Genomic DNA, 23,792 nt, shown 5'->3' on the forward strand with positions numbered 1-23,792 from the left:
AGCAACACGAACTAGTGGAATGGGGTGGAATGGGATGAGCTTTGAGGTCCCTTCCTACCCAAACCATTCCATAATTCCATGATTAGATGCTGGAGTTGGGCCCAAAATCCCTCTGCCACAGAAAGGTGCAGAAGGATGATGGATGGTTCAGGATGAAAACTGCCTTTAATTCTTGGGCCAAACAGCATGGAACCCTATATTTCACTGGGATCACTGCAGCCACTCTACTTTGAGATGCCTGAGGGTTTTCCAAGTGCTGTGCCCTTTCAGCAGGATGGGTTTGACTTGCAGGTGGCATGGAATGTGTTGGAAGAGGGTTCAGCCTCTCCTTTCAAGGCTGAAGCTCCTGTTGGGCCACCAGGCGAGCAGAGGGCCCAGGGGAGTCCCGTGGAGGAGGGACACTGGGGGACCCTGGCTTCAGTGCCCGTGGTGCTGCTCCTGGGCATTTTTGGTGTTTGTAGGGAAGGATCCTGTAGCTTCTCCCTGCCAGAGAAGGGAGGACCTGTCCCCAGCTCAGCATCTGCCTCCCGAGTTCCTGCCCCTTGTTGCTGCCCCTGCTGCCCTCCCAGCCCCGGGAGAGGCTGAGCTGACTCAGGCAGGTCCTGCCCTTCCTGATGTTCTCGGTGCTCCTCCTTGGCCAGGTGTTTGGTTCAGTTTGGGATGGGCTGGTCCCCAAAACAGGGCTTTTCAGCCTTCCTGGCTGCACAGAAATCCTGCTGGAAAGGGACAGGGACATAGAAAGGTGGGGATAAGGTGGAGAAAGGGATGAAGGGCCCAGCCCCATCCTGCTGACCTGCTGTGTCCCCCTCTGCAGGGGGTGCACACCTCCCTGTGTACTCACAGCCTGCAGGGTTGAATCCTGCTGTGGTTGCATGTGGAGCAATCCCAGGATCTCCCACTCTGGATGTGTCACCGTGTGTGGTTCTCTGGGGGGCTGAGGCTCGGGCTGGGCACAGGGAGATTTAAACCATCACAGGGAGCCTTGAAGGTGCTTCAACCCCCTTGGACAAACCTGGGAAATCTGTAACCCTTCCCTGGACACTGGGGGTTATTGTCTCAATAAGTTCAGGCAGAGTGGGATAATTTCTTTATCAAGGCTCCCCAAGTAACTGGTGTTTATTAATGAGGAATAAACTGGGAATCAGCCCCAAGGATTCTGAGTAGGAGGTAGAGCAGGACTGATGGAGCTCAGGAGGGAATGAGAGGGTGAGCAGGAGCCAGGTAAGGGAGCTGCCCCTGGAATGGAAATTGTCCCTGGAATGGGAGCTGTGTCGGGCTGGTCACGCAGGGCTGGGAATGGCCAGAGCTGTGGGACAGGGAATGGCCAATACTGTGGCCAGGGGTGGGACAAGGAGTGGTCAATGCTGTGGCAACAGATGGGACAGGGAATGGCCAATGCTGTGGCCACAACAGGACAGGGCAGAGCAGCTCCTGGTTCTGCTGCTGGAGCCTCCCCGAGGTCAGCTCAGGTTTAAAGAAACAGAAGAAGGAGAGGATTTCTTTTGTGAAATGTGTGGTTTGGTTTGTTTTATTCAGTTTGGCTGGGCGGGGCAGGCGTTTCCTGCTCCACCGGGGGCTGGGCTTGGAGGTTCCAGTTTGGGACTGGGCACTGCTCAGTTTGGGTTGGGGGCTTTGAGAGCCCCTTCCTTCAGCTCTGCTCTGTTCCCTCTCTGCAGGTCCCTCTGGGGAAGGGAAGGGGCCAGGCTGGGGACATGTCCAGGCCATGCCAGGGTGGGATAGAGGGGCTGAAGGAGATCCATGGCCCTCGAAGGACAGTGCCCAGCCCCAGGTGGGCACAGAGAGGGAACACTGAAGCCACAGGGGTGGGGGACACTGCAGGGACGCTGCAGGGACAGGAGGTGGGCACGGAGGGGACACTGCAGCCCTTCCTCCCCTTCTCCCCTGCCCCGTGCTGGGATCGGGCTGAGGGGGCTGGGAATGGGAGAAGTCGATGCCAGAGTGGGGGTATTTGTGTACCCTGGTTTGGGGGGTGGCTGGGGGGAGCTCTGCCACCTTCCCAGGCTCCTTTCCGTCCCTGTTCCTTCTCTCACTTCATTTTTCCTTCTCTTACCGTCACCTATTCCTTCTCCCCCTCACTCCTCCCCCCTCCTCTCCCTTCTCGTGTCCTATTCCCACTCCCACCTCCTCTTTTCTTTGCTTTCTGCATCTGCCTAGAGCCGTCCACATCTCTTCCCTGCTTTCTTCTGGAATCCCAAATCAGGCTCTTTCTGATTTCTGGGTGAAACACGGAGAAGCTGAAACTCAGCCCCAAGCAGGCGTCAGAGCCCAGGAATGTCCCGCGGGGCTGGGACGGCCGGGACCTGCCCACGGCAGCTTCACTCCCGGGAAACTGAGTGTTTCCCACTCACCTGAGCTTTGGCTCACGGAGTTTCCAGGAAATGTCAGGTATTGAAAAAAAAAAAAAAAAACAACCCTAAACAGGACTAAAGGCGGGGTGTGACATCCCCATTCCTGTGGGGATCTGCTGGCCCTGCCCGCTGGGCAAAGGGGTTGGGTGGTCGTGGCTGTGCTGGGGGGGTCGAGAGTGGATCCAGCTCTGGGTGCTGGAAGTGCCCCAGCAGCGTCTCCCTGATGGGATCGACCACTGTAGTCCTGGAACGGGAAGGGACATTAAAGCCCATCCAGTGCCACCCCTGCCCTGGGAGCAGCTCTGCAGGTGGGGTCACACCTGACGGGGCAAAGGGGCAGAACCCCCCCTCCCCTGCTGCCCACGCTGGGGGTGCTGAGGAGCTGAGGGGGCTCTGCTTCATCTCCGAACCCTCTTTTTTCACCTGAAATGACCCCAAAGTCCAGGAATGGTCTTCCCAGGGAAGCTGTGGCTGCCCCTGGGGCCCTGGCAGCATCCAGAGTCAGGTTGGATGGGGCTTGGAGCAGCCTGGGATAGTGGGAGGTGTCCCTGCCCATGGCAGGGGTGGCACTGGATGGGCTTTAATGTCCCTTCCAACCCAAACTACTCCATGATTCTCCAGCTCTTTCTGTTGTCCATTCTCTTCACTCTGGGCTGCACTGGGAGCCTGGAGGTTCCCAGTTCCCTCTGCAACAACCAGTCCTGTTACTTTGGCAAATGGCTTCTCCTTTCCCAACATACCGCTAATAAAAAAAGCAGGAATGAGAGGCACAGGGAGGATTTACAGCTTGGTGTTTCCCAATCCCCACCGGAGTAAATGACTTCATTCCCTTCAACAGCACCCAGATCCAGCTCTGATCCCGACGGGCCCTTGTGTCACTTTAATGAGGCTTTTGTTTGCTCTGGGTGTCACTCCCAGGCTCTGGAGCACAAAGAAGGAGCTGCTGCTGTGGCTTCTTGGAGCCTCTGGCTCTTCTGGAGCTGTGGGAGGTTTAGGAGCCAGCTCCCTGTTTTGCAATGGGTTTTGTGCATTCAATACACTGTGAACAGTTTTTTTTTTGTTTTGTTTTGGTTTTTTTTGGGTTAGAAAAGGGCCGGTGACATCCCAGTGACAGTTAGAGGAGGATGTTTGCATCTGGAATTGCAGGAGCATCCTTTTGCCCCCGTTTGGGGATTTGTGGTCAGAGAAATCCCAGCCTGCAGCAGCTCCTCTCCCAAATCTGTGTAGCAGCAGGAACTTTAGGGGTGGGATATCTCTGGGTATGGGTTTTTTTCCCTATGAGGATTTGGGCTCATCCACAAGCTGGGAGTAGAGGATGGTGGGAGGGGGAGAGGGGATAGTGCCACTGCTGGAGGCAGGAGCTGTGTGGGGACAAACTGAGGGACAATTTCTGGTGGGCTCAGGATGGCAGCACCTCAGCTGGAGAACCAGGGCCTTGTGCCTGTAGTTTCCAGGGCCATATGCCCAAATCACCAGGAAAAAGGTCTATTTTTTCCCATTTTTTCCTGGCCACTTATGGGAATTGGATCCATCTCCCACTTTCCCCCTTGTGCTACCAGAACCTTTCTGGTTGTGTAAAACAGGTGTTGGGCCATGGCCAGACCTCACCACAGCGTCCATGGGGTGCCTTGTCCTGCTTCCTAAATCATGGAATCATGGAATTGTTGCGGTTGGAAAGACATCCAAGCTCAACCTTGGACCCAGTGCCCATAAACCTGTGTCCCAGGTGCCACATCCATTCTCTCTTTGCACACTTCCCGGGATGGGGCCTCCACCACTGCCCTGGGCAGCTGTGCCAGGGCTGGACAGCCTTTTCCATGGAGACATTTTCCCAAATCTCCAATGCTGTGATGCAGGGTGGAGAGGGGGCCGAGCCCCAGCCCTGGAATTCCTGCAGAGGGGCACTCTTGGGGCTGGTGGATTCCTGGAGCTGCCACCCATCCTGATGCACCTCGGAGGGGAATCTGGCACTGAGTCTGCGCCCTCGGCAGGTTTGGAGCCCGGGATGCAGGCTCAGGCCCGAGCCAGCACCCAGAGGCAGAGGCAGGAATCTCCTGCTGCTCCGCTGCTCCTGGCCCCGGGAGGCTGGGCTGACGTGGCCCCAGGCCTGTGGCTGTCCCCACGTGTGTGACGTGTGCCAGGGCCACCCTGTAATCCCTGTAAAGTCAGAGACCAGGGCTGAGTCATCCCAAATTTTAACTCCTGGGCTCAGATTCTGAGGTGCTGAGTCACAGCCAGAGCACTCAGGGAGATCATCCTGCCTTGGAGGGGCTGTTTTGCCTCGGTTTTTGGGTGGCAGAAGCTCTTCCCTGCACTGAGGAGCTCTGGAGCCCATGGAGTGCAGGAAGGAAACATTCTCAGCATGGAACTATGGAGTGGTTCAGATGGGAGGACATTAAAGCCCATCCAATCCCACCCGTGCCATGGCAGGGCCACCTCTCACTGTCCCAGGCTGCTCCAAGCCCCGTCCAGCCTGGCTGTGGGCACTGCCAGGGATGGGACGTCATGGAGAACTCTTCTTTTTCACTGATTTTCCCTGTCTCCTTTTCCTCCCGTGGGAGGTGGGAAGTGCCACGGGTGGAGCTCGAGGCTGCAGCTGGGTTTGGGATGCAGGTGGCTGTGGGTGTGAGGCCGTTGGGAGCTGGGGCTGGAGGAGGGTTCCAGGTGTGGCCCCTGCTCCATGGAATGCTGGACCAGCTCATCCCTCCCCTCCCAGGGCGGCATCGATGTCCTCGGCAGTGTGGGCGGGTCCAAGGCAATTATCATTGCAATTATAATTGTAATTATTGTTGTCAGCGCTGAGTGCATTGATTAGGAGGGGCCCGAGACAGACAGACAGACGGGCCCCACCCTCTGCTCCATCAGCACCAGGGCTGGGCTGCAGCAGCTCCAAGGCTGCAATCCTGCCCTTTGCTCCCACCGTCCTTCCTGGTTGCAGGTCTCCACCCGGGAGAAGACCAGAGCAAAGGAAGGAATGAATGGCACCTTCCTTCTGGAAGCTTCCGACTGTCATCTTTGTGTTCAGCCTGGCCCTGGAGCAGTACCTGCTGCTGAGATAAAAATGCCGAGATAAAATCCCTGACTGGGGTGACAGGTGGGAAGGCCGAAATCCCAGATTTGGGAGCTCAGTTCTCCCTTGTTCTGTAGGAGGAGAACCCCCTGTGAGCCGGATTGGCCCCTCGGAGGCAGGGATAACTCAGGGGTTACAGCAGCTGTAAAATCCTTGTAAAATGTTCTTTGTTTGCTCTGCTCCCATCCCCCCAGTGCAGCCAGTGACTCACGGGGTGGAGGCATCGCTCCTTCCCCCAGCCCCTCTGCTCTCCTGCTCCTTCTCCTGCCCCAAAGTGGGCTCTGGGTTCTCAGCTTGGAGCTGTTTTAGGAAGGTCCTTCAACCTCCCGCTGTGACCAGTCAAATCTCTTAAAATTCCTGAGGTATTTAAGAAATACATAGAAAAACAAGATATACATAGAAAACATTTGAGGTGAACAAACCCTTGGTCATCCCTCATCCTTCTGGATACAGGGGTGCCACCTCTGGAATTCTGGCTGATCCTGTCCACCCTCTGGAGCAGGAGGACGGTTTGCCCTGAAAATGATGGAGTTTTTCCAAGATTCCAAGGAATTTTTGGAGCCACATGTTGGTGACATGTCCCTCGGTGTTTGGGAAGGGAGGGAGATGACACCAGTTCTACTGCTGCCTTTCCCATGTCCTTCCTGCAGGACAGCTTATCTTTGAGTTCCTTTTCCATGGGCAACGAATCTGTTTGATTTTGCCAAAGATCCTGGAATTCCCTCCTGGTGGCAGAGGGTGAGGAGCAGCTCCATCCCGTGTCCTCCCTGGGGCGAGGATGGCACTGCATTCTGTGGGTGATGTTGAGACCCCAGGTCCTTGCCCACCATTCCCTTTGCCAAGGGCTGTGGCAGCACATTTCTCTCTCTCTCAGGATTTTTCATGGAAGTACACAGAGAGAAAGAAAGAGAAAACAATTTCTATTTCTGCTCCTTGTTTGTCTCATGTAGAATGTACTTGGAGAATTGTTTACCTGGGGTGATTGCTTGATTAGATTCTGGTGAGGATTGTTTGGACCTGGTGGCCAATCGGATCCACCTGTGTCTGGACTCTGGAGAGCAGGATCAGGAGTTGTGAGTAGTTCGATATTATAGTTAGAGAAAGTAGCTTGTAGTTTTTACTATCCTCCTTTATATAGTATATAAATGTATTATAGCACAGTTATAATAAAGAAATCATTCAGCCTTCTGCACTGAAGTCAGACATCATCATTCTTCCCATTAAGTTCACCTACATTTTACAACAAAGGGCTGCACAAACAGAATTGGGATGGCTGCTGATGGGAACTGAACGTTCTGGGGGCAGTGAGACCCTTCCAGGATCCTTCCTGGATTCAGAAATGAGATCCACTGGTGGAAAGTGGCTTTGTGTGATTGACTCTGCCCAAGGAGAGGAAAGAGGGCTTTGATAAGAGCATTTTTGGGATGACTCTGCTGGATTATCTCCCTCCTTGCTCTGTTTCTTGCACCGTTCCCTCCGACCTGGGCAGGACTCAGGCCTCAGACACCTGCAATAATCCTGAGCTCTGTCATCCTGGGTTTATTCCAGCTCCCATAAACTGATGTTCCCTCCGAGTGACCTCGCAGTTTCCATCTGCTTGGGAAAGGCCACCTGAGCTTGGAGCTAACAGGAGCAGGGACATGGGAAGAGCTGCTGAGACCATGTGGGATCCTGGGAGGGACAAGTCCAGCCAGGGAGTGGTGGGGACATGGGACCATCAGGGATGGTCCAGGAGCATCCTCACCTTGGGAAGGTTACCTGGAGAAATATGGATGGAGAAAGGAGAATTTCCTAATGATTCTGTGCTTTGGGGCAGATCAGGCTGGATTGCGTCACTTCAGGAAAGACCCTGAGGGGCTGGGGTGAATTCAGAGATGGGAACAGGGCCAGGGAAGGGGCTGGAGCAGCAGGGAAGGGTCTGGAGAACTCCCAAGGGATCTGGGACACATAGCCCGGAGAAGAGGAGGCTCAGGGGACCTTGTGGCTCTGCACAGCTCCCTGACAAGAGGGGACAGGCCAGGCAGTGTCAGGCTCTGCTCCCAGGGAACAGGGACAGACAGGAGGTTCCCTCTTCCCAGGAGGAGAGGGAACGGCCTCAGGCTGGGTCAGGGGAGGCTCAGCTTGGACATCAGGAGGGATTTTCCCATGGGAAGAGTGGATGGCCATTGGAAGGGGAGGTTGGCGTGACCATCCCTGGAGGTGTCCAAGGAAGGACTGGATGTGGCACTCAGTGCTCTGGGCTGGTGACAAGGTGGGGATTGGGCACAGCTGGGACTCGATGGTCTGGGAGGGCTTTTCCCACCTCAGGGAGTCTGGGATTCTGTGTTTGTAGCTCAGGGTGTCTGGAATCTGCTCTGTCCCTGGGAGGATTTGCAGTTTCCACCAGATCAGCCCCTGGAACCTGAGCAGACCAAAGTCAGATGGAATTTTGTGAGGAGAGAACAGGAGTTTTCCATCCTCTCCTGAGATGTTTCTTTTCCAAAAAAACTGAGCCCTGCATTCCCAGTGCTGGCAGTTTCACCCAACACTGAGAATTGAAGTTTTAATTTCTTTGTTTGTTTTTCCTTATGGCTTTGGCTGTGGGAGGGACTCTCGACTTTCATGTCAAAATTATGCAGGTGATGATGATTATCCATAATTATAACTATATTTATCCATATTCCTTCAGGTTTTCTTGTAATCACAAGGTCTTGTAATTTGGGGGAAAGGGGAAAAAACAGCTTTAGGCCCTTGTCCAATGAGCTGGAGAGGGGGAAAGTGCATAGCTGGAATACTGGTATCGCTGGCCAGGGGTTTGTGTACACATCCCAAATGGGACGGGACTGCTGAGGAACGTGTCTCGAGCTGTTTATTTTCCAGCATCGGTCTCATTGCATGGTTATGACAATGGGCAGATGCCAGCAGCTCACATCCCCGGCAGCAGATGAAGAACTGAGTGTTACAACTCACTTAAAAAGTTTTTTGACCAATCACACAAAGCAAAAGCATACTGGCAGTAGTTCTATCCAACCACTAGAAGCACACGTACCTTTGGTTAAAAAAAGGCTCGCTTATTTCCAATACAATACCTGCTTGTAAGCCTTAAGATACAATGCACAGAGCTCCATTCTTAAGCTTAGAACTTCCTAATATCTCGCTAGAGATACTTTTCTGTAGCTTAGGGAGTTATTCTAGACAATCATTAGTACACTGACCATTGTTCTATTTGTCTATACTTTCTACTTCTTGTATAATTTTTCTGCTGACAAATCTTATGGCTACTGCTTAGCTCTGATCACAGTTCTGCTGTCTCTGAAGCCTGCCTTTTGCAGCTTTCCCAAAACCCTCTGATTTTAAGGATTCCAACAACTGGAATACCTTCCCCATGTGTCAGGCCACGTTCCATATCCCCGGGAAGGATCCTGGGCTGGGCTGGATTTCCTGGTGTGTCCAGGAGCTCCTAGCAGTGGGCTGAGCAGTGGGGGTGGAAAAGCTCCTCTGCAAAGAGGGCAGGAGGAATGTGGGTCTCCATCCATGGGGGAAGGGCAGCCCCATCGCTGCACTGAGCACCTGGAGGGGGCTGGAGGGAGAGATTCCAGCAGGAGGAACTCCTGGGGGGGTCCAAGTTGTTCATAGAATCATGGAAAAACCTGACATAGAAGGGTCCCATGAGGATTATAGATTCCAACTCCTGACTCTGCACAGGACACCCCAAAATCCCCCCAATCCCAAAATCCCAGTCCTGAGCACGTTGTCCAAGTGCTTCTGGAGCTCTGCCAGCCTTGGGGCCGTGACCATTCCCTGGGGAGCCTGGGCAGTGCCCTAGCACCCTCTGGGTGAGGAACCTTTTCCCAATATCCAACCTGGCCCTCCCTGGAACAGCTCCAGCTGTTCCCTGAGTCCTGTCCCTGGTCCCAGTTCCTGGTGGTGCTGGTGACTGGTTTTGTGCTGTATCCAAACATTTCGGATTTTGGCTGATAGTCCTTTTGGGTTGCAGCAAACAGGAGAAGTGTGGGCAACTCTGAGCTCCAAAAGCTGTTTCCCAGGGATGGATTTCATGGCCAGCAGCTGCCAGGAGTGGCCAAGAGCTGAGCCAAGAAATTCCCAGCCTCAGCAGGGTGGGCAGAGCCAGAGGAGAAGTTAAATGCAGCTCCTGGAGGGAATTAGGAGCTTGTGGGAAACCTTGGGAACACAGCTGGATCTGTCACCCTGGGCAAGCTGAGACAGTGCCCTGGGCACCCTGGGGACCTTGGGGCTCATGGAGAATAATGAATGATTTGGGAAAATTTCCTCCCTGTGAGGGTGGCGAGGCCTTGGAGCGGATTTCCCATAGGAGCTGTGGCTGTGCCATCCCTGGAAGTGTCCAAGGCCAGGTTGGACAGGATTTGGAGTAGCCTGGGAAAGTGGGAGGTGTCCCTGCCCATGGCAGAGGTGTCACTGGATGAGCTTTAAGGTCCTTTCACACCCGAACCATTCTATGATTCCGTGATCCCATGATTCTGTTCCTACTGGTCCCTGTGATAATTCATATTTGGGTTTTGCTGTGTTGCAGCAAGAGGAATGCCTGGATGAGGGTTTCCTGGACAAGGAATGCCTGGATGAGGATTTCCTGGATAAGGAATGCCTGGATGAGGAGTTCCTGGAAGCCTTGGAGCTGTTTAGGTGAGCCCGGACCTGGCTGCCTCTGGCAGAGCCCTGATTCCTGTCCCAGTGCAGGGCTGGAAAAGTGGAGAGGAAAAGGACGTTTCCATGTGTAAATCCACGTGAAGTTGCAGCCTGAAGAATCCACTGGCCTCTGCCAAAGGCTCTGGAGCAGGGAGAGGCCATGGCAGGGAATTCAGGTCCTTGGAAAAGTCACTTCATGGAATGTGAGGAGTTTGGCCCACTCAGGCTGTGGGATAAAGCTTGGAGTGTGTGACCGGGATGGTGGAAGGTGTCCCTGTCCAGGCCAGGGGATTGCACTGCATAAACCCCAAGGTCCCATCCAACCCAAACCATTCCATGATTCCCGTCAATGGGGGAATCCCCTCAGGCTCACAGGAATCGCTGCAGTGGCAGGGACAGAAAACCAAACCAGGCACCATTTAAAGGACATCCAGTGGGACACGGGGCCCCGAGTGCTGCCCGGAAGGAGGCACCAACCTTTGGAACTGATGATCCCTGCGGATCAGCAGCTGTTGCCAGGCTGGGAAGGGCACTCTCTGTCGCTGAGCTCTGGGCTGGAGCTGCGTCATTCCATTGACTTTATGGCCCGGTGACACAGGAAATGGGCCTGGAATCCATAAAACCCTGATAAGCCTCATCCCGATAATCCTCCAGTTGTGGAATATCCTGAGCTGGATCCCGAGGATCATTGAGGCCAACTCTTGCCTGGTGGCATCCAACATCCGCCTTTGGGATGCAGGAGAGCAAGTTCCCTCACAGGAATTATGATGAGCTGGAAACTTTGATTAATGAGGCTGCTTTGATCCTGGAAAGGGATCTGGGTTCTCACTGTGGGGAAATCTTCGAATTTCCCAAGGATCTTGGGAAAGGTGCTGTCGTGTTCCCATTGATTTTGGGTGGGTTTAGCAGGAATAAGAGCTTGGCAGTGCCATTGGATGTCAGGAGAATTTCTTGGGACGTCATGAGGAATTTTTCCATGGAAAGGATGGTCAGGCACTCCAGTGGTGGAGTCCCCATCCCACAAGGTATCCAAAGAATGTGGCACTCAGGGCTTTGGTGGGGACTGGTCACAGCTTGGACTCCATGATCTGGGAGGGCATTTCCAGCCTCAGTGATCCTGGGATTCTGGAATTCTGACAGTCCCGAGTGCCCCATGTGGGAGGTTGCCATCCCCCAGAGCCTCCTGCCTCCCTGAGCCCGGAGATTGATCCCAAAATCCCATATCCATCCCCAGCCATGAGCCCACGCAGGCATTGGGAGGTGTTGGAACAATAGATGTGGGATCCAGGGCCAGAGCCCTTTGGATCAGGAAGCACCAGCAGGGCCTGTGCAAGCAGAACCTACGGACGCTCCTGCTCCCAAAAGCTTTCAGTCCAAACACGGAAATCCAGGCAGGAAGCAGGAGGGATCCCCTGGGATAACACAGGAGGTGTGGAAACCCCACAAGAACACATTCCCAGTGCATAATTTGACTCACCTGTAAAGGTTTTCCTCTTCTATTACAATATTTGAGTTTGTTGGTTTTTTTTTTCCCCTTTCCAGCTGGAATTGCGAGCCTGGCTTGTTTTCCCAAGGATTCATGGAGGGATTGTGGGGGTTTGGCTGCTCTGGGAGCGTCGGAACCAGTCCTAGGTGTGCAGGGCCAGGGGCGATGTGACTCCCAGCATGGCAGGCAGGGAAATCACTTCCCCAAAATGTCAAAAGTGAGCTCGGTGTCACCAAACCCCAATCCCTGGGGTCACTCACTAGGGCTGGGAGGAATTTACCGGTCGGAGCAGTTGTGGAACAACCCCGGGTTGCCATGGAACAACAACACAACAAACCCTGGGACACCTCTGGTGGCCACGTGGCTTCAACCTGGGCTCAAACAGAGAATATCCACCTGGCAGGGGGGGAAGGGAGCAAAACTGGTTACAGCAAGCAGGGGATGAGGGTTCCTGATCCCACCTGGATTGCTCATGGTGCAGGGAAGGAGGGTTGGGCTTGGGTTGAAGATGGGCTCACTCTGACCCAAATCCTGGGTGAAGTCCAGCTCCCCAGTGCCAAACTGGGATTCCTGGAGGCTGCTGGGAGCAGCTTTGCCTTTGTGGCAAAAGGTTGGGATTCACCTGCCCGGATTTCTCCCCCTGTGCCTCTCATGTTGTGCACAAATCCCTGTGTGGTGATCCAGGCTGGAATGCAGCCTGCTAACTGCCAGAGCCAGGTGGGAATTGTTGCCTGAGCATCAGTGCCATACTCAGCTTCCATCCCTGCTTTCTCGGGACATCCCAGCACTGTTCAGGAGCAGCCTGGCTGTGTGAGGCTGGACACTGCCCTGCTCCCAGCTGTGCATGGATGGAGAGATCCCTGTCCTGTCCTCCAGCCCCAGGGGAGGTGCAGGGCATGTCTGTAACACTCCACTTCGTTTACACTCCATGGATTATTTTTATAATCCCAGGTTCAATTAGGCTGGAAAAGACCTCTGAGATCATCGAGTCCAACCTGTGATGGTGGGAGCCAAGCCAGGTGCAGGGCTGGCAGGAATCCTGCAGGAATCCTGCCCCATCTCTCTTCCTAGATCAAATTCCCCCTTTTCCGTCTTTAAAAAGAGAATTTCCCTTTCCAGGGAATTTCCAGCCAGCCAGGCTTCTCCTCTAACCCCAGAGCAGGACGGGTGGATTTTGAGCAGGCTGAGTTTGCAGCCAGCCTTATCTCCCTGTCCTGGGGACAGAAAAGCTGAAGGGTGACACTTTCAGGCCAGACTTTGAAATCTCTTGGGGAATTTACGACCTGATAGTGAAGGGCTGAGGTCCTCTGGGACTATTTGGAAATGGTGAAAACCCTGAAACCCAATTTTTTCTCTGATTTTTCTTCATAGAACTCCAAAATTCAAGCAGGGACCCAGAACGCTGAGGCAGGATTTTAATCCAGTCTCCTTTTGAGTGTGGACTAAATTTTGGGTGGGTGCAACCCTCCTAACCCACTTCGGTTTTGAGGATTTATTTGAGGGATTAGCTGGAGAGGGAAGGGCAAATATATCCCCCTGAGCGGGCAGGATCCCGCAGGTACTGCTGGCAGGGCCCGGGCAGCGCCCTGGTTTATATTAAACAGCCAGGACCTGGCGCCGGGGCCCTTTTATCAGCTTTGGGCCGTGCCCAGGGGAGAGCCCGCCTGCAGCACTTCCAAATCCATGTGTATTCCCTGTGCCCCCCCTGCTCATCGCAACACCCGTCTGGGCACGGCGAATCCGTAGGGAACGGGGGTCAGGGCTCGGGGTGCACCCCGCAGGTGGCGGAGGAGCAGAGCGGGGACGCGGCGCCAGGTGTGACCTGTCCCTTCCCTGCGGCCCTTCCCTCCTCCGCTGGAGGGTGGGAATGCAGCCAGGCACACCCAGCTCCGAGCAGTAAAATGATCCCTGCGGTGCCCTTGGGCCAAGCCCAGCTTTTCTAACGGATAAAAGGGGAGGCAGCGGGAGCGCTCTCACTCCCCTGGGCTCCAGCGCAGCCTCTCCGAGCTTTTGCAAGAGCGAGGCACCCGGACCGTCCCTCGGAGCAGCATGTCCCGCTCTGTGACCTTCAGCTCCCGCTCGGCCGCCGGGCCAGCCCTGAGCCAGGTGCGGGTCAGCTCCGTCACCTCCAGCCGCAGCTCCGGCCTCGGCCGCGCCGGCGGCTTCGGCAGCGCCAGCCTCTACAACCTGGGCTCGGCCAGCAAGAGGATCAGCCTGGGAGGGGGCAGCTCCTTCAGCGTCCGCTCGGGCTACGGCTATGGGGGAGCGGGCTTCGGGGGCAGCCTCAGCCCCGGCGGCATCCAGGAGGTCACCGTCAACCAGAGCCTCCTGACGCCCCTCAACCTGGAGATCGACCCCAGCATCCAGAGGGTCCGCAAGGAGGAGAAGGAGCAGATCAAGACCCTGAACAACAAATTTGCCTCCTTCATTGACAAGGTGAGGGCTTGGACGGGCTCGGAGCTCTGGGGGTGCTGAACAGTAGCTGGGGCCCAAAATTGGTTTAATCACGAACGGGGTGAGGATCAGTCCTGGACAGCGTGGTGGGATTTGCCCACTGCAATCAAATAATTCTTATTAAAGCCCTGATGGCATTGCCAACAGAACAGGCCGCCTTGCTCGGGCTGTCTTTGCAGCCTTGATTTACCTGGGATTGCCCAAATGGGGGTGCAGGCTTTGCACCCCTACCCCAGCACCAAATCTGGAGAGGGAGAGGGTCCTGGAGGGAGTTTTCCCAAGAGAGCAACTAAAACCAGAGACTGTCCCAGGAGAGCAGATGGAACCAGAGCCTGCCCCGGTTGTTCATACTGTCCTGCACAACTTGGCTCTCTTGTGCTAACTAACCTTGTGTAAATCCCACTCTGGCATCCCCGAAATGTGAGGAATCCAGCCCTGGAGTTGGAGCAATTGGAGGCTTTGATGTCTGGGGCAGGTTTCTGTCAAGTGTCAGCCCAGCAGAATCTGCTTTTCTTTAATTCCTCCAAAGCCTCAAAGTCACAAACCAGGTCCCAGAGCAGCCCAACCTCTTTAGCATGGTGTCCACGACCCTCCCCCGGTGCTTCCCGTGAACACCCAAATTCCCGGGCTAGAATTCCCACCTGCAGCCCAGTCCTTCCATCCCCTGCAGTGTAAGCTCCCCTCTCTCCCACCATCCCAAATGACCCCTGTGCTCCCTCCCAGGTGCGGTTCCTGGAGCAGCAGAACAAGATGCTGGAGACCAAGTGGAGCCTCCTCCAGGAGCAGAAGACGACACGAAGCAACATCGCTCCCATGTTCGAGACCTACATCAGCAACCTGCGGCGGCAGCTGGACGGGCTCCTGGCGGACAAGGGGCGCCTTGAGGGAGAGCTCAAGAACATGCAGGACCTCGTGGAGGACTTCAAGACCAAGTAAAGTATCAGTGTCCCCCTAACGGGGTGGTGGAGCTGCCAGCTGGGCCAGTGGCTGGGCACGGATGTCCCCGGCTCTCCTGCCAGAGAGGGAGTTGTTTTCTGGCCTGGAATGAGGTGTTTGGTGCAGAGAAGCTGCCTGGATTCTTCTTGCTCGTTGTTTCTGACACCCTGTTCCTCCATGGGCTGGTGCCTCCATTCTCTTGGCTTTGCTTTGGGGCCTGCTCAGGCTTGGAAGTGGCATTTTGGGGCCACCCCGGGGTTGGAGGTGGTGCTTTGGGGCCTTCTCAGGGTCAGAAGTGGCTCTTCGGGGTGGCCTGAGCCCCGAGAGTTCCACAGGAACTCCCAGCTGATTCCTTGGGCAGGGAATGGAGCAGCTGCCCTTCAGTGACTTTTCAGTGTCACCTGGGAGGAGCCCCAGAAGAAAGGTGGCCTTTGTCCCAGCCTGGGGCAGCCCAGCCCAGCCAGGAAATACCTCTGAGAAGGGAAGGGAAGAATAGGACAGAGCTGGCAAACTGGATCAGGCAGGAACTGCAAACAAACAGAGCTGATAATTCCCAGGGTGTGTTCAGGGAGGGTCAATACCCAGAGATTCCCAAAGAGCTGCTTGGGAATGATGCTGCCCCCAGCCCTGCCTGATTATTCCATCCACAGTAGGCCTTGGAATCTCTGCAAGGAGCTGGTTTGCAGCCAGAGGGATTAAACCCTAAAGTTTAGTTACATTCCACATGGATTCAGTCCGTGGACTCATGAATTTAGTCCTGTAGCCTACAAATCCATGGAAAGCCAAACCCTCTGTGTGCTAGCAGAAGCGAAGCAAGAGTTAGGAGCTGAGGGAGCGAGGATGCAATAATTAGAATGCAGAATCTGCTGCTCCCCGTTTATATGGAGAAAACCTCAATTACAGATGGAAAACATAAACCATTATGTGCTCCGGGGGTGCCTGTGGCCTCTTTTCCATAGGTTTGGTTTCCACAGGAATTCCCAGATGATATTTAGGGGAGGAAAGGCTCCAGGGATGAGACCTAGCCCCTAAGTCAGGAATTGCAGTGGGAGAGGGTGTGGAGCCAGCTGGGATCATGCTGCTCATGGGGCTCAGTTCCAAGGAGTGAGTGTCCTGGGCTTTCAGAGGGGCATTGGGACACTATTGGACAATTTAGGAAGAAATTCCTCCCTGTGAGGGTGGGAAAACCCTGGAATGGATTTCCCAGAGAAACTGTGGCTGCCCCATCCCTGGCAGGACAGGGTGGACAGGGCTTGGATCAGCCTGGGATAGCAGAAGGTGTCCTTGCCCATGGCAGGGGTGGGAATGGAATGGGCTTTATGGTCTCTGCAAACCGAAATCATTCCAAGATTCCATGCGTTACCAGCTCATTGACCAGCTTGGTGGAGCTGCCCCCAAGGAAATGAGGAATTTGATGATCCATTCTGGAAGAATTCAGTGTTTTTACCTCTCTCTGCTGATCCCTTGTGTACAGAGGTGGCGTCTCTGCGTCACTTCCCAGGATTTATTCCTCTGGAATAGCACTGGCAGCTCACTGACCTCCAGAGGGGCAACGTCCATTAATCCTGGTGTGGATGGGCACAATTCCAGGTGGGAGCAGGAGAGAGGGCCAGGGAGGCTGGGCAGGTGAAGCAGCTCCTGCTTTGGAAGGCAAATTCCAGCTCTGGCCATGCAGGGCCCGTGTAAATAAAGAGCCTTAACCTGGCAACAATTCCCAAACAGCCAAAGTGCTTCCTGCTCTGTTCCTTGGATGCTTTCTGGATTCCCAGATCCCCAGAGCAGGTTGGGGCTGGATGTTTGGGCAGGTTGGGAGTGCACAGACAGGTCCAGGTGGGCTCCAAGATCCAGGTTTGCGGATCAGTGGCGGTCTTGTAAAATCTATGGAGAGGAATTTTTATCTGCTGGAGACCTTTAGGTGAACCCCTGGAGATTTTCAGATGAGCCCCCCATCTGAGGGTGAACACGTAAAGAACGGGAGTCACCAAGACTGGAATTTGGTGAGGCTTTGGAGGAGAATGAGGGTAATCAATTACCTTTGGCTCTTCCCAGGACAGTGCCGTGTGTTCAACACCTGCAAAATGTTGCCAACAGTCTGGAGTAGGGAAGTGCAGAGTGGAAGCAGCTCCAGCAGGTCCTGGGATCAGCCCAGAGGAGTTTGTGGGATCTGTTTGTGTCTCTCCTGCTTTGAATTTGCTCCCTGAAGGGTTGGTTAAAAAGTGGGGGCACAGCCTGGGCCCACCCCAAAGGAGGAGCAGGAATCTTCTGAAGCACAGGGAATTTTAAGGATTATGGGAGAGCAGAGAGGGGATGATTTTCAGGTGGTGGTGGTGGTGTGGAGCAGCTCATCCAGAGCAGACCTGTGGCACCGCTGCTGCACCAGCCCTGGGGAATTGCTGGGCTGGCTCCCAGGAAATGGAGGAATAGAGAAGAGACCTGGGATAACCTTTCACTGGGATGTTTTTCCTTTTATCCAGGCTCTAACTTCACAGAAATCCCTTTTTTTTGGCAGATACGAAGACGAGATCAACAAGCGCACGGCAGCCGAGAATGAGTTTGTGGTGCTCAAGAAGGTGAATATCATCATGGGTCAGGGAATCCTCAGATGGGTTGGGTGGGAAGGGACCTTAAAATCCATCCCATTCCCACCCCTGCCATGGGCAGGGACACCTTCCATGGGCCCAGGGTGCTCCAAGCCCCGTCCAGCTTTGGACACTTCCAGGGATATGGCAGCTGTGGCTCTTCCCTGGGATTGATCATCAGTGTGTGCAGCCCTTCCCCCTGTTTGCCCCTACTCACAGTTTACTCTTTGTCCTACTCACAGTTTACTCCAGCTCTGATGAAGCTCTGAGGGGCAGAATTCCATCCAAAGGCAGCTCAGGGGAGGCCTTGAGGTCTCCACACATGCAGGGAAGAGGTGTCAGGTCCCAGGGGTATTGGAGATTATGCCAGATCTTTATTTGGGATCTTTCCTGAAGTCTCCGTGTTCAACCTGACACTGAGCTTGCAAACAGGGATCCAAGGGATCCCCAGGACTCTCAGGATCTGCACTCCAGCAGCGTTCAATGCCCTGGGAGATTATTTGTAGGCCGTGGGGTACCACTGGGACACCTGGAGCTGGTTTGGGGAACTCTCCTTTGGAAACCACCAGAGGCTGGGTGGGCTCAGACATCAAAGCTCCACAATCTCAATGGGTTATTCCTCGTTTTTCCAGGATGTGGATGCTGCCTACATGAACAAAGTGGAGCTGGAGGCTAAGGTGGATGCTCTGACAGATGAGATCAACTTCCTGAGGGCTTTCCATGAGGCGGTGAGGACCCTTGTGCTCCTTCAGAGGGGGACAAAAGGGAATGCTGGCTGGGAAAATGAACGTGGGCAAGGTGATGGATTCATGGAGTCTTTCCCTCCATAAGCAAAACTATGCCTGCAAGTGAAGTGATTCCTCTGAATTCTGTGGATTGTCACACGGATTTCTCCCTGTATGGGATGTGGGATGGATGGATTGCAGACATAAGGGGACAGACGTTGTATTTGAGATGCTGTTTGTATGAAAACAAAGAAAATGAGTGGTTGGGGGAGGTGGTGCTGTGTGACAGGAATGAAGGAAAGCTGCTTGTTCCAGGCTCCTTCCTCCTCCCCACTGTGTGCAAGATCAGGGATTACCTGAGCTGGACAGACATCCTTGAGAGAGGTGCTGGAATTTGGCCCCTCCAGGTTCTGCACTAGCTGGGTTGTTGTCTAAGGAATGGGATAACAGTGGGATAAGCAGCCCTGCTGCCAAAATAGGAATAAACAGCTCCAGCTCTGCTGTTGGTTGTTGCTCTGTGCTTTGCAAGGTTGGTTCCCTCCTAATTAATAATTATTTTGATGGAATTTTTGTCTGCCTCCCTTTCCCTTTTTTCCTTGGATTCTCTTTTTAATGGGCTTCCAAAAGAGGGTTCCCGAAACCTCACTGATTAATGGGCTTGGTTTTCCTGCAGGAGCTGAACGAGCTGCAGGCCCAGATCTCCGACACCTCGGTGGTGCTGTCCATGGACAACAACCGGAACCTGGACCTGGACAGCATAATTGCTGAGGTGAAGGCTCAGTACGAAGAGATCGCCAACCGGAGCCGCGCCGAGGCCGAGTCCTGGTACCAGAGCAAGGTCAGCTTTGGGAGGGGAGAAGGATCCAGGGACACCTTGGAGCCCCTTCCAGTGCCTAAAGGGGCTTCAGGAGAGCTGAAGACAGCCTGAAGTGATGAGACACAGGGAATGGCTTCCCTATGCAAAAGGGCAGGGATACATGGGATGTTGGGAAGAAATTCCTCCCTGTGAGGGTGGGGAGGCCCTGGAATGGATTTCCCAGGGAAGATGTTGCTGCCCCATCCCTGGAAGTGTCCAAGGCCAGGTTGGATGGGGCTTGGGAGTTCCCTGGCACAGTGGAGGGTGTCCCTGCCCATGGCAGGGGTGACGCTGAATGGGCTTTAATGTCCCTTCCAAGCCAAACCATTCCATGACCTCCAGCTGTGTCAGCACCTGTATCCCCTGTGCCATGAGTGGGGGGGCTCTATCCTGCTCATTCCCTGCCATCCTCACCCCATCACTCTGTCTCCCACTGCTCTGTCCCAGTACGAGGCACTGCAGGTGACAGCCGGGAAACACGGGGATGACCTGAGGAACACCAAGAACGAGATCACGGAGATCAACAGGGTCATCCAGAGGATCCAGGGGGAGATCGAGAATGCCAAGGCCCAGGTGAGGCGTTGCCCCTCTCCTGTCCTTCTCTGGCCTCGGAGCTGGGATCTGGCACCGATCCCTCTGGGGCCCTGGGATAGCATCTGAGGGAGCGGCTGGGGAGGGTCAGTGTGGATACTGGGAAAAGCCTTCCCCCAGAGGATGTCTGGCACTGAACGGGCTCCCCAGGGAATGGTCACAGCCCCAAGGCTGCCAGGGCTCCAGCAACCTTTGGACAACACTCTCAAGTGTTGAATTTCAGGGTTAGTGGGATTTTTAGGGTTGTCATGTGCTGATCCATGATGGTCCTTGTGGATCCCTTCCAACTCCGGACATTCTGTGATGTTAGGGATGTTTCAGGGGTCTGGGTGTCACACAACCCCTTGAACTTGGTGATTTCGCAGATCTTTTCCAACCTTCACAATTCTGTGGTCTCGAAGATCCATTCTGGGGTGGCTGCACTGCTCATCCTGAAGGATTTTAGTTTTGCTGGGGGAGGGGGAGCATTGGGAGCAGGGTGATCCTGCCAGGAAGGTGGATATGGGAGAGGATGAGTGGAAATCACCCCTTGGACACAGAGGGGCCCCCACAAAACCATCGTGCCCTCCTGTTCCTGGGGTCACTGTCCACTCCCTTTCCCAGTAGGGAACACCATGTTTGGGCACACACACAGAGATTTGGGGAGCTCTGTTTGCTTTCACTGGGGTTTTATCACTTTATCAGGGCCATGGCTTAGGCCTGGCCTGGAGCTCCCAAAGCTCCAGATAAACCTGGTGATTCATCCCGGATTATTTGGTTTCAGGGCAGGGAGGCTCTGGCACCAGCCAAGAGCTGTCCTGGTGGGGCTCCCCTGGACAATGGATGGGAGCACAAAGCCTCTTGGGAGCACTTTGTGCCAAACATGGAGGTTTGGGAGCTGTGGGGGCACAGCTGGGGGTTCCCTGGGGCCCCACAGGGCTGGTCTTGGGGTGGGTGTGGGTGTTCGGTAGCTCCAGGTGTGCTCCAGTCCACACCCACCCACATCTCAGCCAGAGCCTGCCCAGCTCTGAAAGAACTCTGGGGAAATTAGCAGAGAAGACCTGAGCTTTCCTGAACCCCAAAGGATCTGTGGGACGTGGGGGACTGGGAAGCTGAGGATCACTTGAAAAATGTCTAGCCAGTGGAGAGAAACTTGGTTTTCCTTCTGGGAGACCTTGGAAGGAGATGAGTTTCTGTCTCCCATCTAATGCCCAAGAAACCAGGTAGGGATGAAGACCCAGGGATCCAGTTGAGCTCCATATCCACAAAGGGGGTCTGGGCAGCAGAGCCAGAGGTTTGGAGCCCAGGATCCTTCTCCAGGGATCAGGAGCCCCCTGATGTGGCCGCTCTGTCCCTGCAGCGAGCAAAGCTGGAGGCGGCTGTGGCCGAGGCCGAGGAGCGCGGGGAGTTGGCCCTCAAGGATGCTAGGGCCAAGCTGGAGGAGCTGGAGGCCGCTCTGCAGAAAGCCAAGGCTGACATGGCCCGGCAGCTCCGGGAATACCAGGAGCTCATGAACGTCAAGCTGGCCCTGGACATCGAGATCGCGACCTACAGGAAGCTGCTGGAGGGCGAGGAGAGCAGGTGAGGACACCTGGGGGGATTGGTGAGCAAAGATTCCCCGTGTTCCCTGTGGGAAGGATCCAGCCCTTTGCTTCCTTTGCTTGGGGACACTGTGAGAGCCCAGTTCTGATTTCCACAAGGAAATGCAGACAAGGAAAGTTTTGAAAAACTGAGTTCTGGTCCTGGAAATGCTTTGGCAGTAGAGCCAAACTGGTAGATTCTGGAGAAAAAAAACAAAAACAAAAACAAAAAAAAAAAAAAAACTGGGCAAAATAAGTGAAGAAGGAAAAAATTGGTTTCCCTCATGTTTGATGCTGTGGCAGAAGACTTCCAAGTGGAAATCCCTGTGGAATTAGGACAGAACCTCTGTGCTCTGTCCTCCCCCCCAGTGGCGATAACAGAGCTGGTAAATGCAGGGCTGGAACACAGCCCTGGAGGGCGCAGGGATCCTCCCTGGATGGGTACAGCTGGAGTAGTAACTCCCTGCCTCTGTCCTCCTCCTCGACCCCCAGGACCAAGGAAAGCTGAGTTTAATCGCTCCCCTTGCCTTTGTCTTTTCAGGTTGGCTGGGGATGGAGTTGGCAACGTCAACATCTGTGAGTGGATTTTGTTGTTTGCAGTGGTTCCACCTCATTCTAAACCCATGGAAAAGGGGGCTCAGAGTGTCCCAGTTCACCCAGTTGTGCCCCTCCTCAGTGGGAGCACCCTGGGACTGGGGGTGGTGCTGGGGCTCCATCCCGAGCTCAGCTCCAACTCACCCAGATGAAATTGGAATTGGGGCAACATTTATCTTCCTTTCCTCCCATTTTTGTATGGTTAGAAAAGCACTAATGGGAAATGCATTCCCTAGGTTGGGAATTAGTGCACAGGTGATGGCAGAGGGCATTTTTCCAGTTTGGGAAGTGTTGGATCCTCACCTGGCCTGGATCTTGGGCGGGAGCTGCTTACTCAGGGGTGCTCCAAACCAGTGGCTCTGATTTTCAGCCACTTAATTCCTGCTGGGAATTGGGGAACCACATTCCCACAGCTTTGGGGCACCAGGAGTTGAGCTGAGTGTGTTTGTGAAATGGGATTCTCCATGGATTTTCTAGGGGCTCTCCATGAGTCAGGGGATCCTGAGCCAGGTTGGGTGATGGAGTGACATGACAAGAAGGAAGGACTTTAAACTGAGAAAGGGGAGGCTTAAATGGGATATCGGGAAGAAACTCTTCCCTGTGAGGATGGGGAGGACCTGGAATGGATTTCCAAGAAGATGCCCCATCCCTGGCAGTGCCCAAGGCCACCTTGGACAGGGCTTGGAGCAGCCTGGGATAGTGGGAGGTGTCCCTGCCCATGGCAGGGGTGGCACTGGATGGGCTTTAATGTTCTTCCCACTCAAACCATTCCATGATCCCATGGGAGCCTTTCCTGAGGGTGCCCAGCTGGGTGCAGTTTCCAGGTGCTCACGTTCCCTTTGCTCCTCTCCCACCCCAGCTGTGGTCAGCTCCAGCGGCGGGGGCGGATATTCCAGCTCCAGCGGATTCCTGGGAGCAGGGATCGGAGGAGGCCTCAGCCTGGGATCAGGAATGGGCAGCGGAGCACTCGGGTTCTCCTCTGGAGGCTCCTCCAAGTCCTACACCATCACCACCACCTCATCCAGCCGGAGAAGCGTCAGGAAGTAACTGCAAGAATGGAGCTTGGCATTCCCAGCACCTGAGGGAAACCATGGAAGGAAAAGTCTTGGAGCCTTTGGCAGGATGAATTGGCTGCAAAACGCCTGCAGTACTGAGGCCCTGCCCCTGCCTGCCGGGGCTTGATCCTGCACTCTTGGATTTAAACCATTCCTCTGGGAGCAGGATCAAGCCTGGGGGGTGAAATTTATCCCGGGATGCAGGTGGGATATCCCTGCTGTTACCCTTGTGCTTGGTACCCCCTGCTCCAGGCTGGATTTCACCCTTGAAAAGGCAAATCCCACATTTCTGCTGTGCTTCTGCAAAAGACCACAAGATTCTCTCCCTCTTAATGGGATTTGGAAGACTCTAATCCCTCAGGCTCCTCAGCCCCTGCCAAGGGCTCACCCTGGGTTGGGTTTTTAAAATACACCAGGAAGAAAACAGGCTTGCGTCTCCTCTTCTTTTCTTTGGAAATGGGCTCAGGGTTGGGGTTCAAAATTCTCCTGTGACTGAAGCTGTTTCTGACCAAAGGCAGCTCTGACAGATTGATTCCAGGCTCCTTGTAGCAAAATAACTCCTCAAGAACCTCCTACACCCTTTCCTTCTCTTTAAATGAAGCCCAAAGCTTGAGGGATCTAAAACTGCTTCAAATGCCATGTGTCCCACTGAATTGGGAGATAAATTCCCTATTTTTGGGTGTCTCTGTTTACCACTCCCTATTTAGGGGTATTTAGTGATATCTGGAGTCTCCTGCAGTGAGGGTTCAGTTGATGCCCCATTCCAAAACCTCCTTGTTCCTGCCAAAATGGGTCTTCAACATACCAGGGAAATTGTTACTGCATAGGAAGAGTTGTTAGGGAACTAACTCCAAGGACCTGCTCTCAGTTTTTG

The 23,792-nt window shown here is 54.3% G+C and overlaps 1 protein-coding gene across 1 annotated transcript; it reads left to right on the forward strand.

Moving 5' to 3' along the window:
* The first annotated feature begins 13,525 nt into the window (after nt 1-13,525).
* On the forward strand, nt 13,526-23,344 carry KRT7 (keratin 7). The gene is made up of 9 exons (XM_068211742.1): nt 13,526-14,005; nt 14,747-14,955; nt 17,469-17,529; nt 18,171-18,266; nt 18,937-19,101; nt 19,567-19,692; nt 21,050-21,270; nt 21,811-21,845; nt 22,723-23,344. The coding sequence occupies exons 1-9, from the start codon at nt 13,619-13,621 to the stop codon at nt 22,908-22,910; spliced, it is 1,488 nt and encodes a 495-aa protein (XP_068067843.1). The 5' UTR covers nt 13,526-13,618; the 3' UTR covers nt 22,911-23,344.
* The last annotated feature ends 448 nt before the right edge of the window (nt 23,345-23,792 follow it).

This window comes from Anomalospiza imberbis, chromosome 22, assembly GCF_031753505.1.
Source record: "Anomalospiza imberbis isolate Cuckoo-Finch-1a 21T00152 chromosome 22, ASM3175350v1, whole genome shotgun sequence".
Taxonomy (NCBI): domain Eukaryota; kingdom Metazoa; phylum Chordata; class Aves; order Passeriformes; family Viduidae; genus Anomalospiza; species Anomalospiza imberbis.

What these genes read in the sequence shown, in the direction of transcription:
- KRT7 (XM_068211742.1), top strand. Translation starts at nt 13,619, where the DNA reads ATGTCCCGCTCTGTGACCTTCAGCTCCCGCTCGGCCGCCGGGCCAGCC. An exon ending in TGAGGGCTTTCCATGAGGCG is followed by an intron (nt 18,267 to 18,936) that starts GTGAGGACCCTT and finishes GTTTTCCTGCAG; the next exon opens with GAGCTGAACGAGCTGCAGGC. An exon ending in CTGGAGGGCGAGGAGAGCAG is followed by an intron (nt 21,271 to 21,810) that starts GTGAGGACACCT and finishes TTGTCTTTTCAG; the next exon opens with GTTGGCTGGGGATGGAGTTG.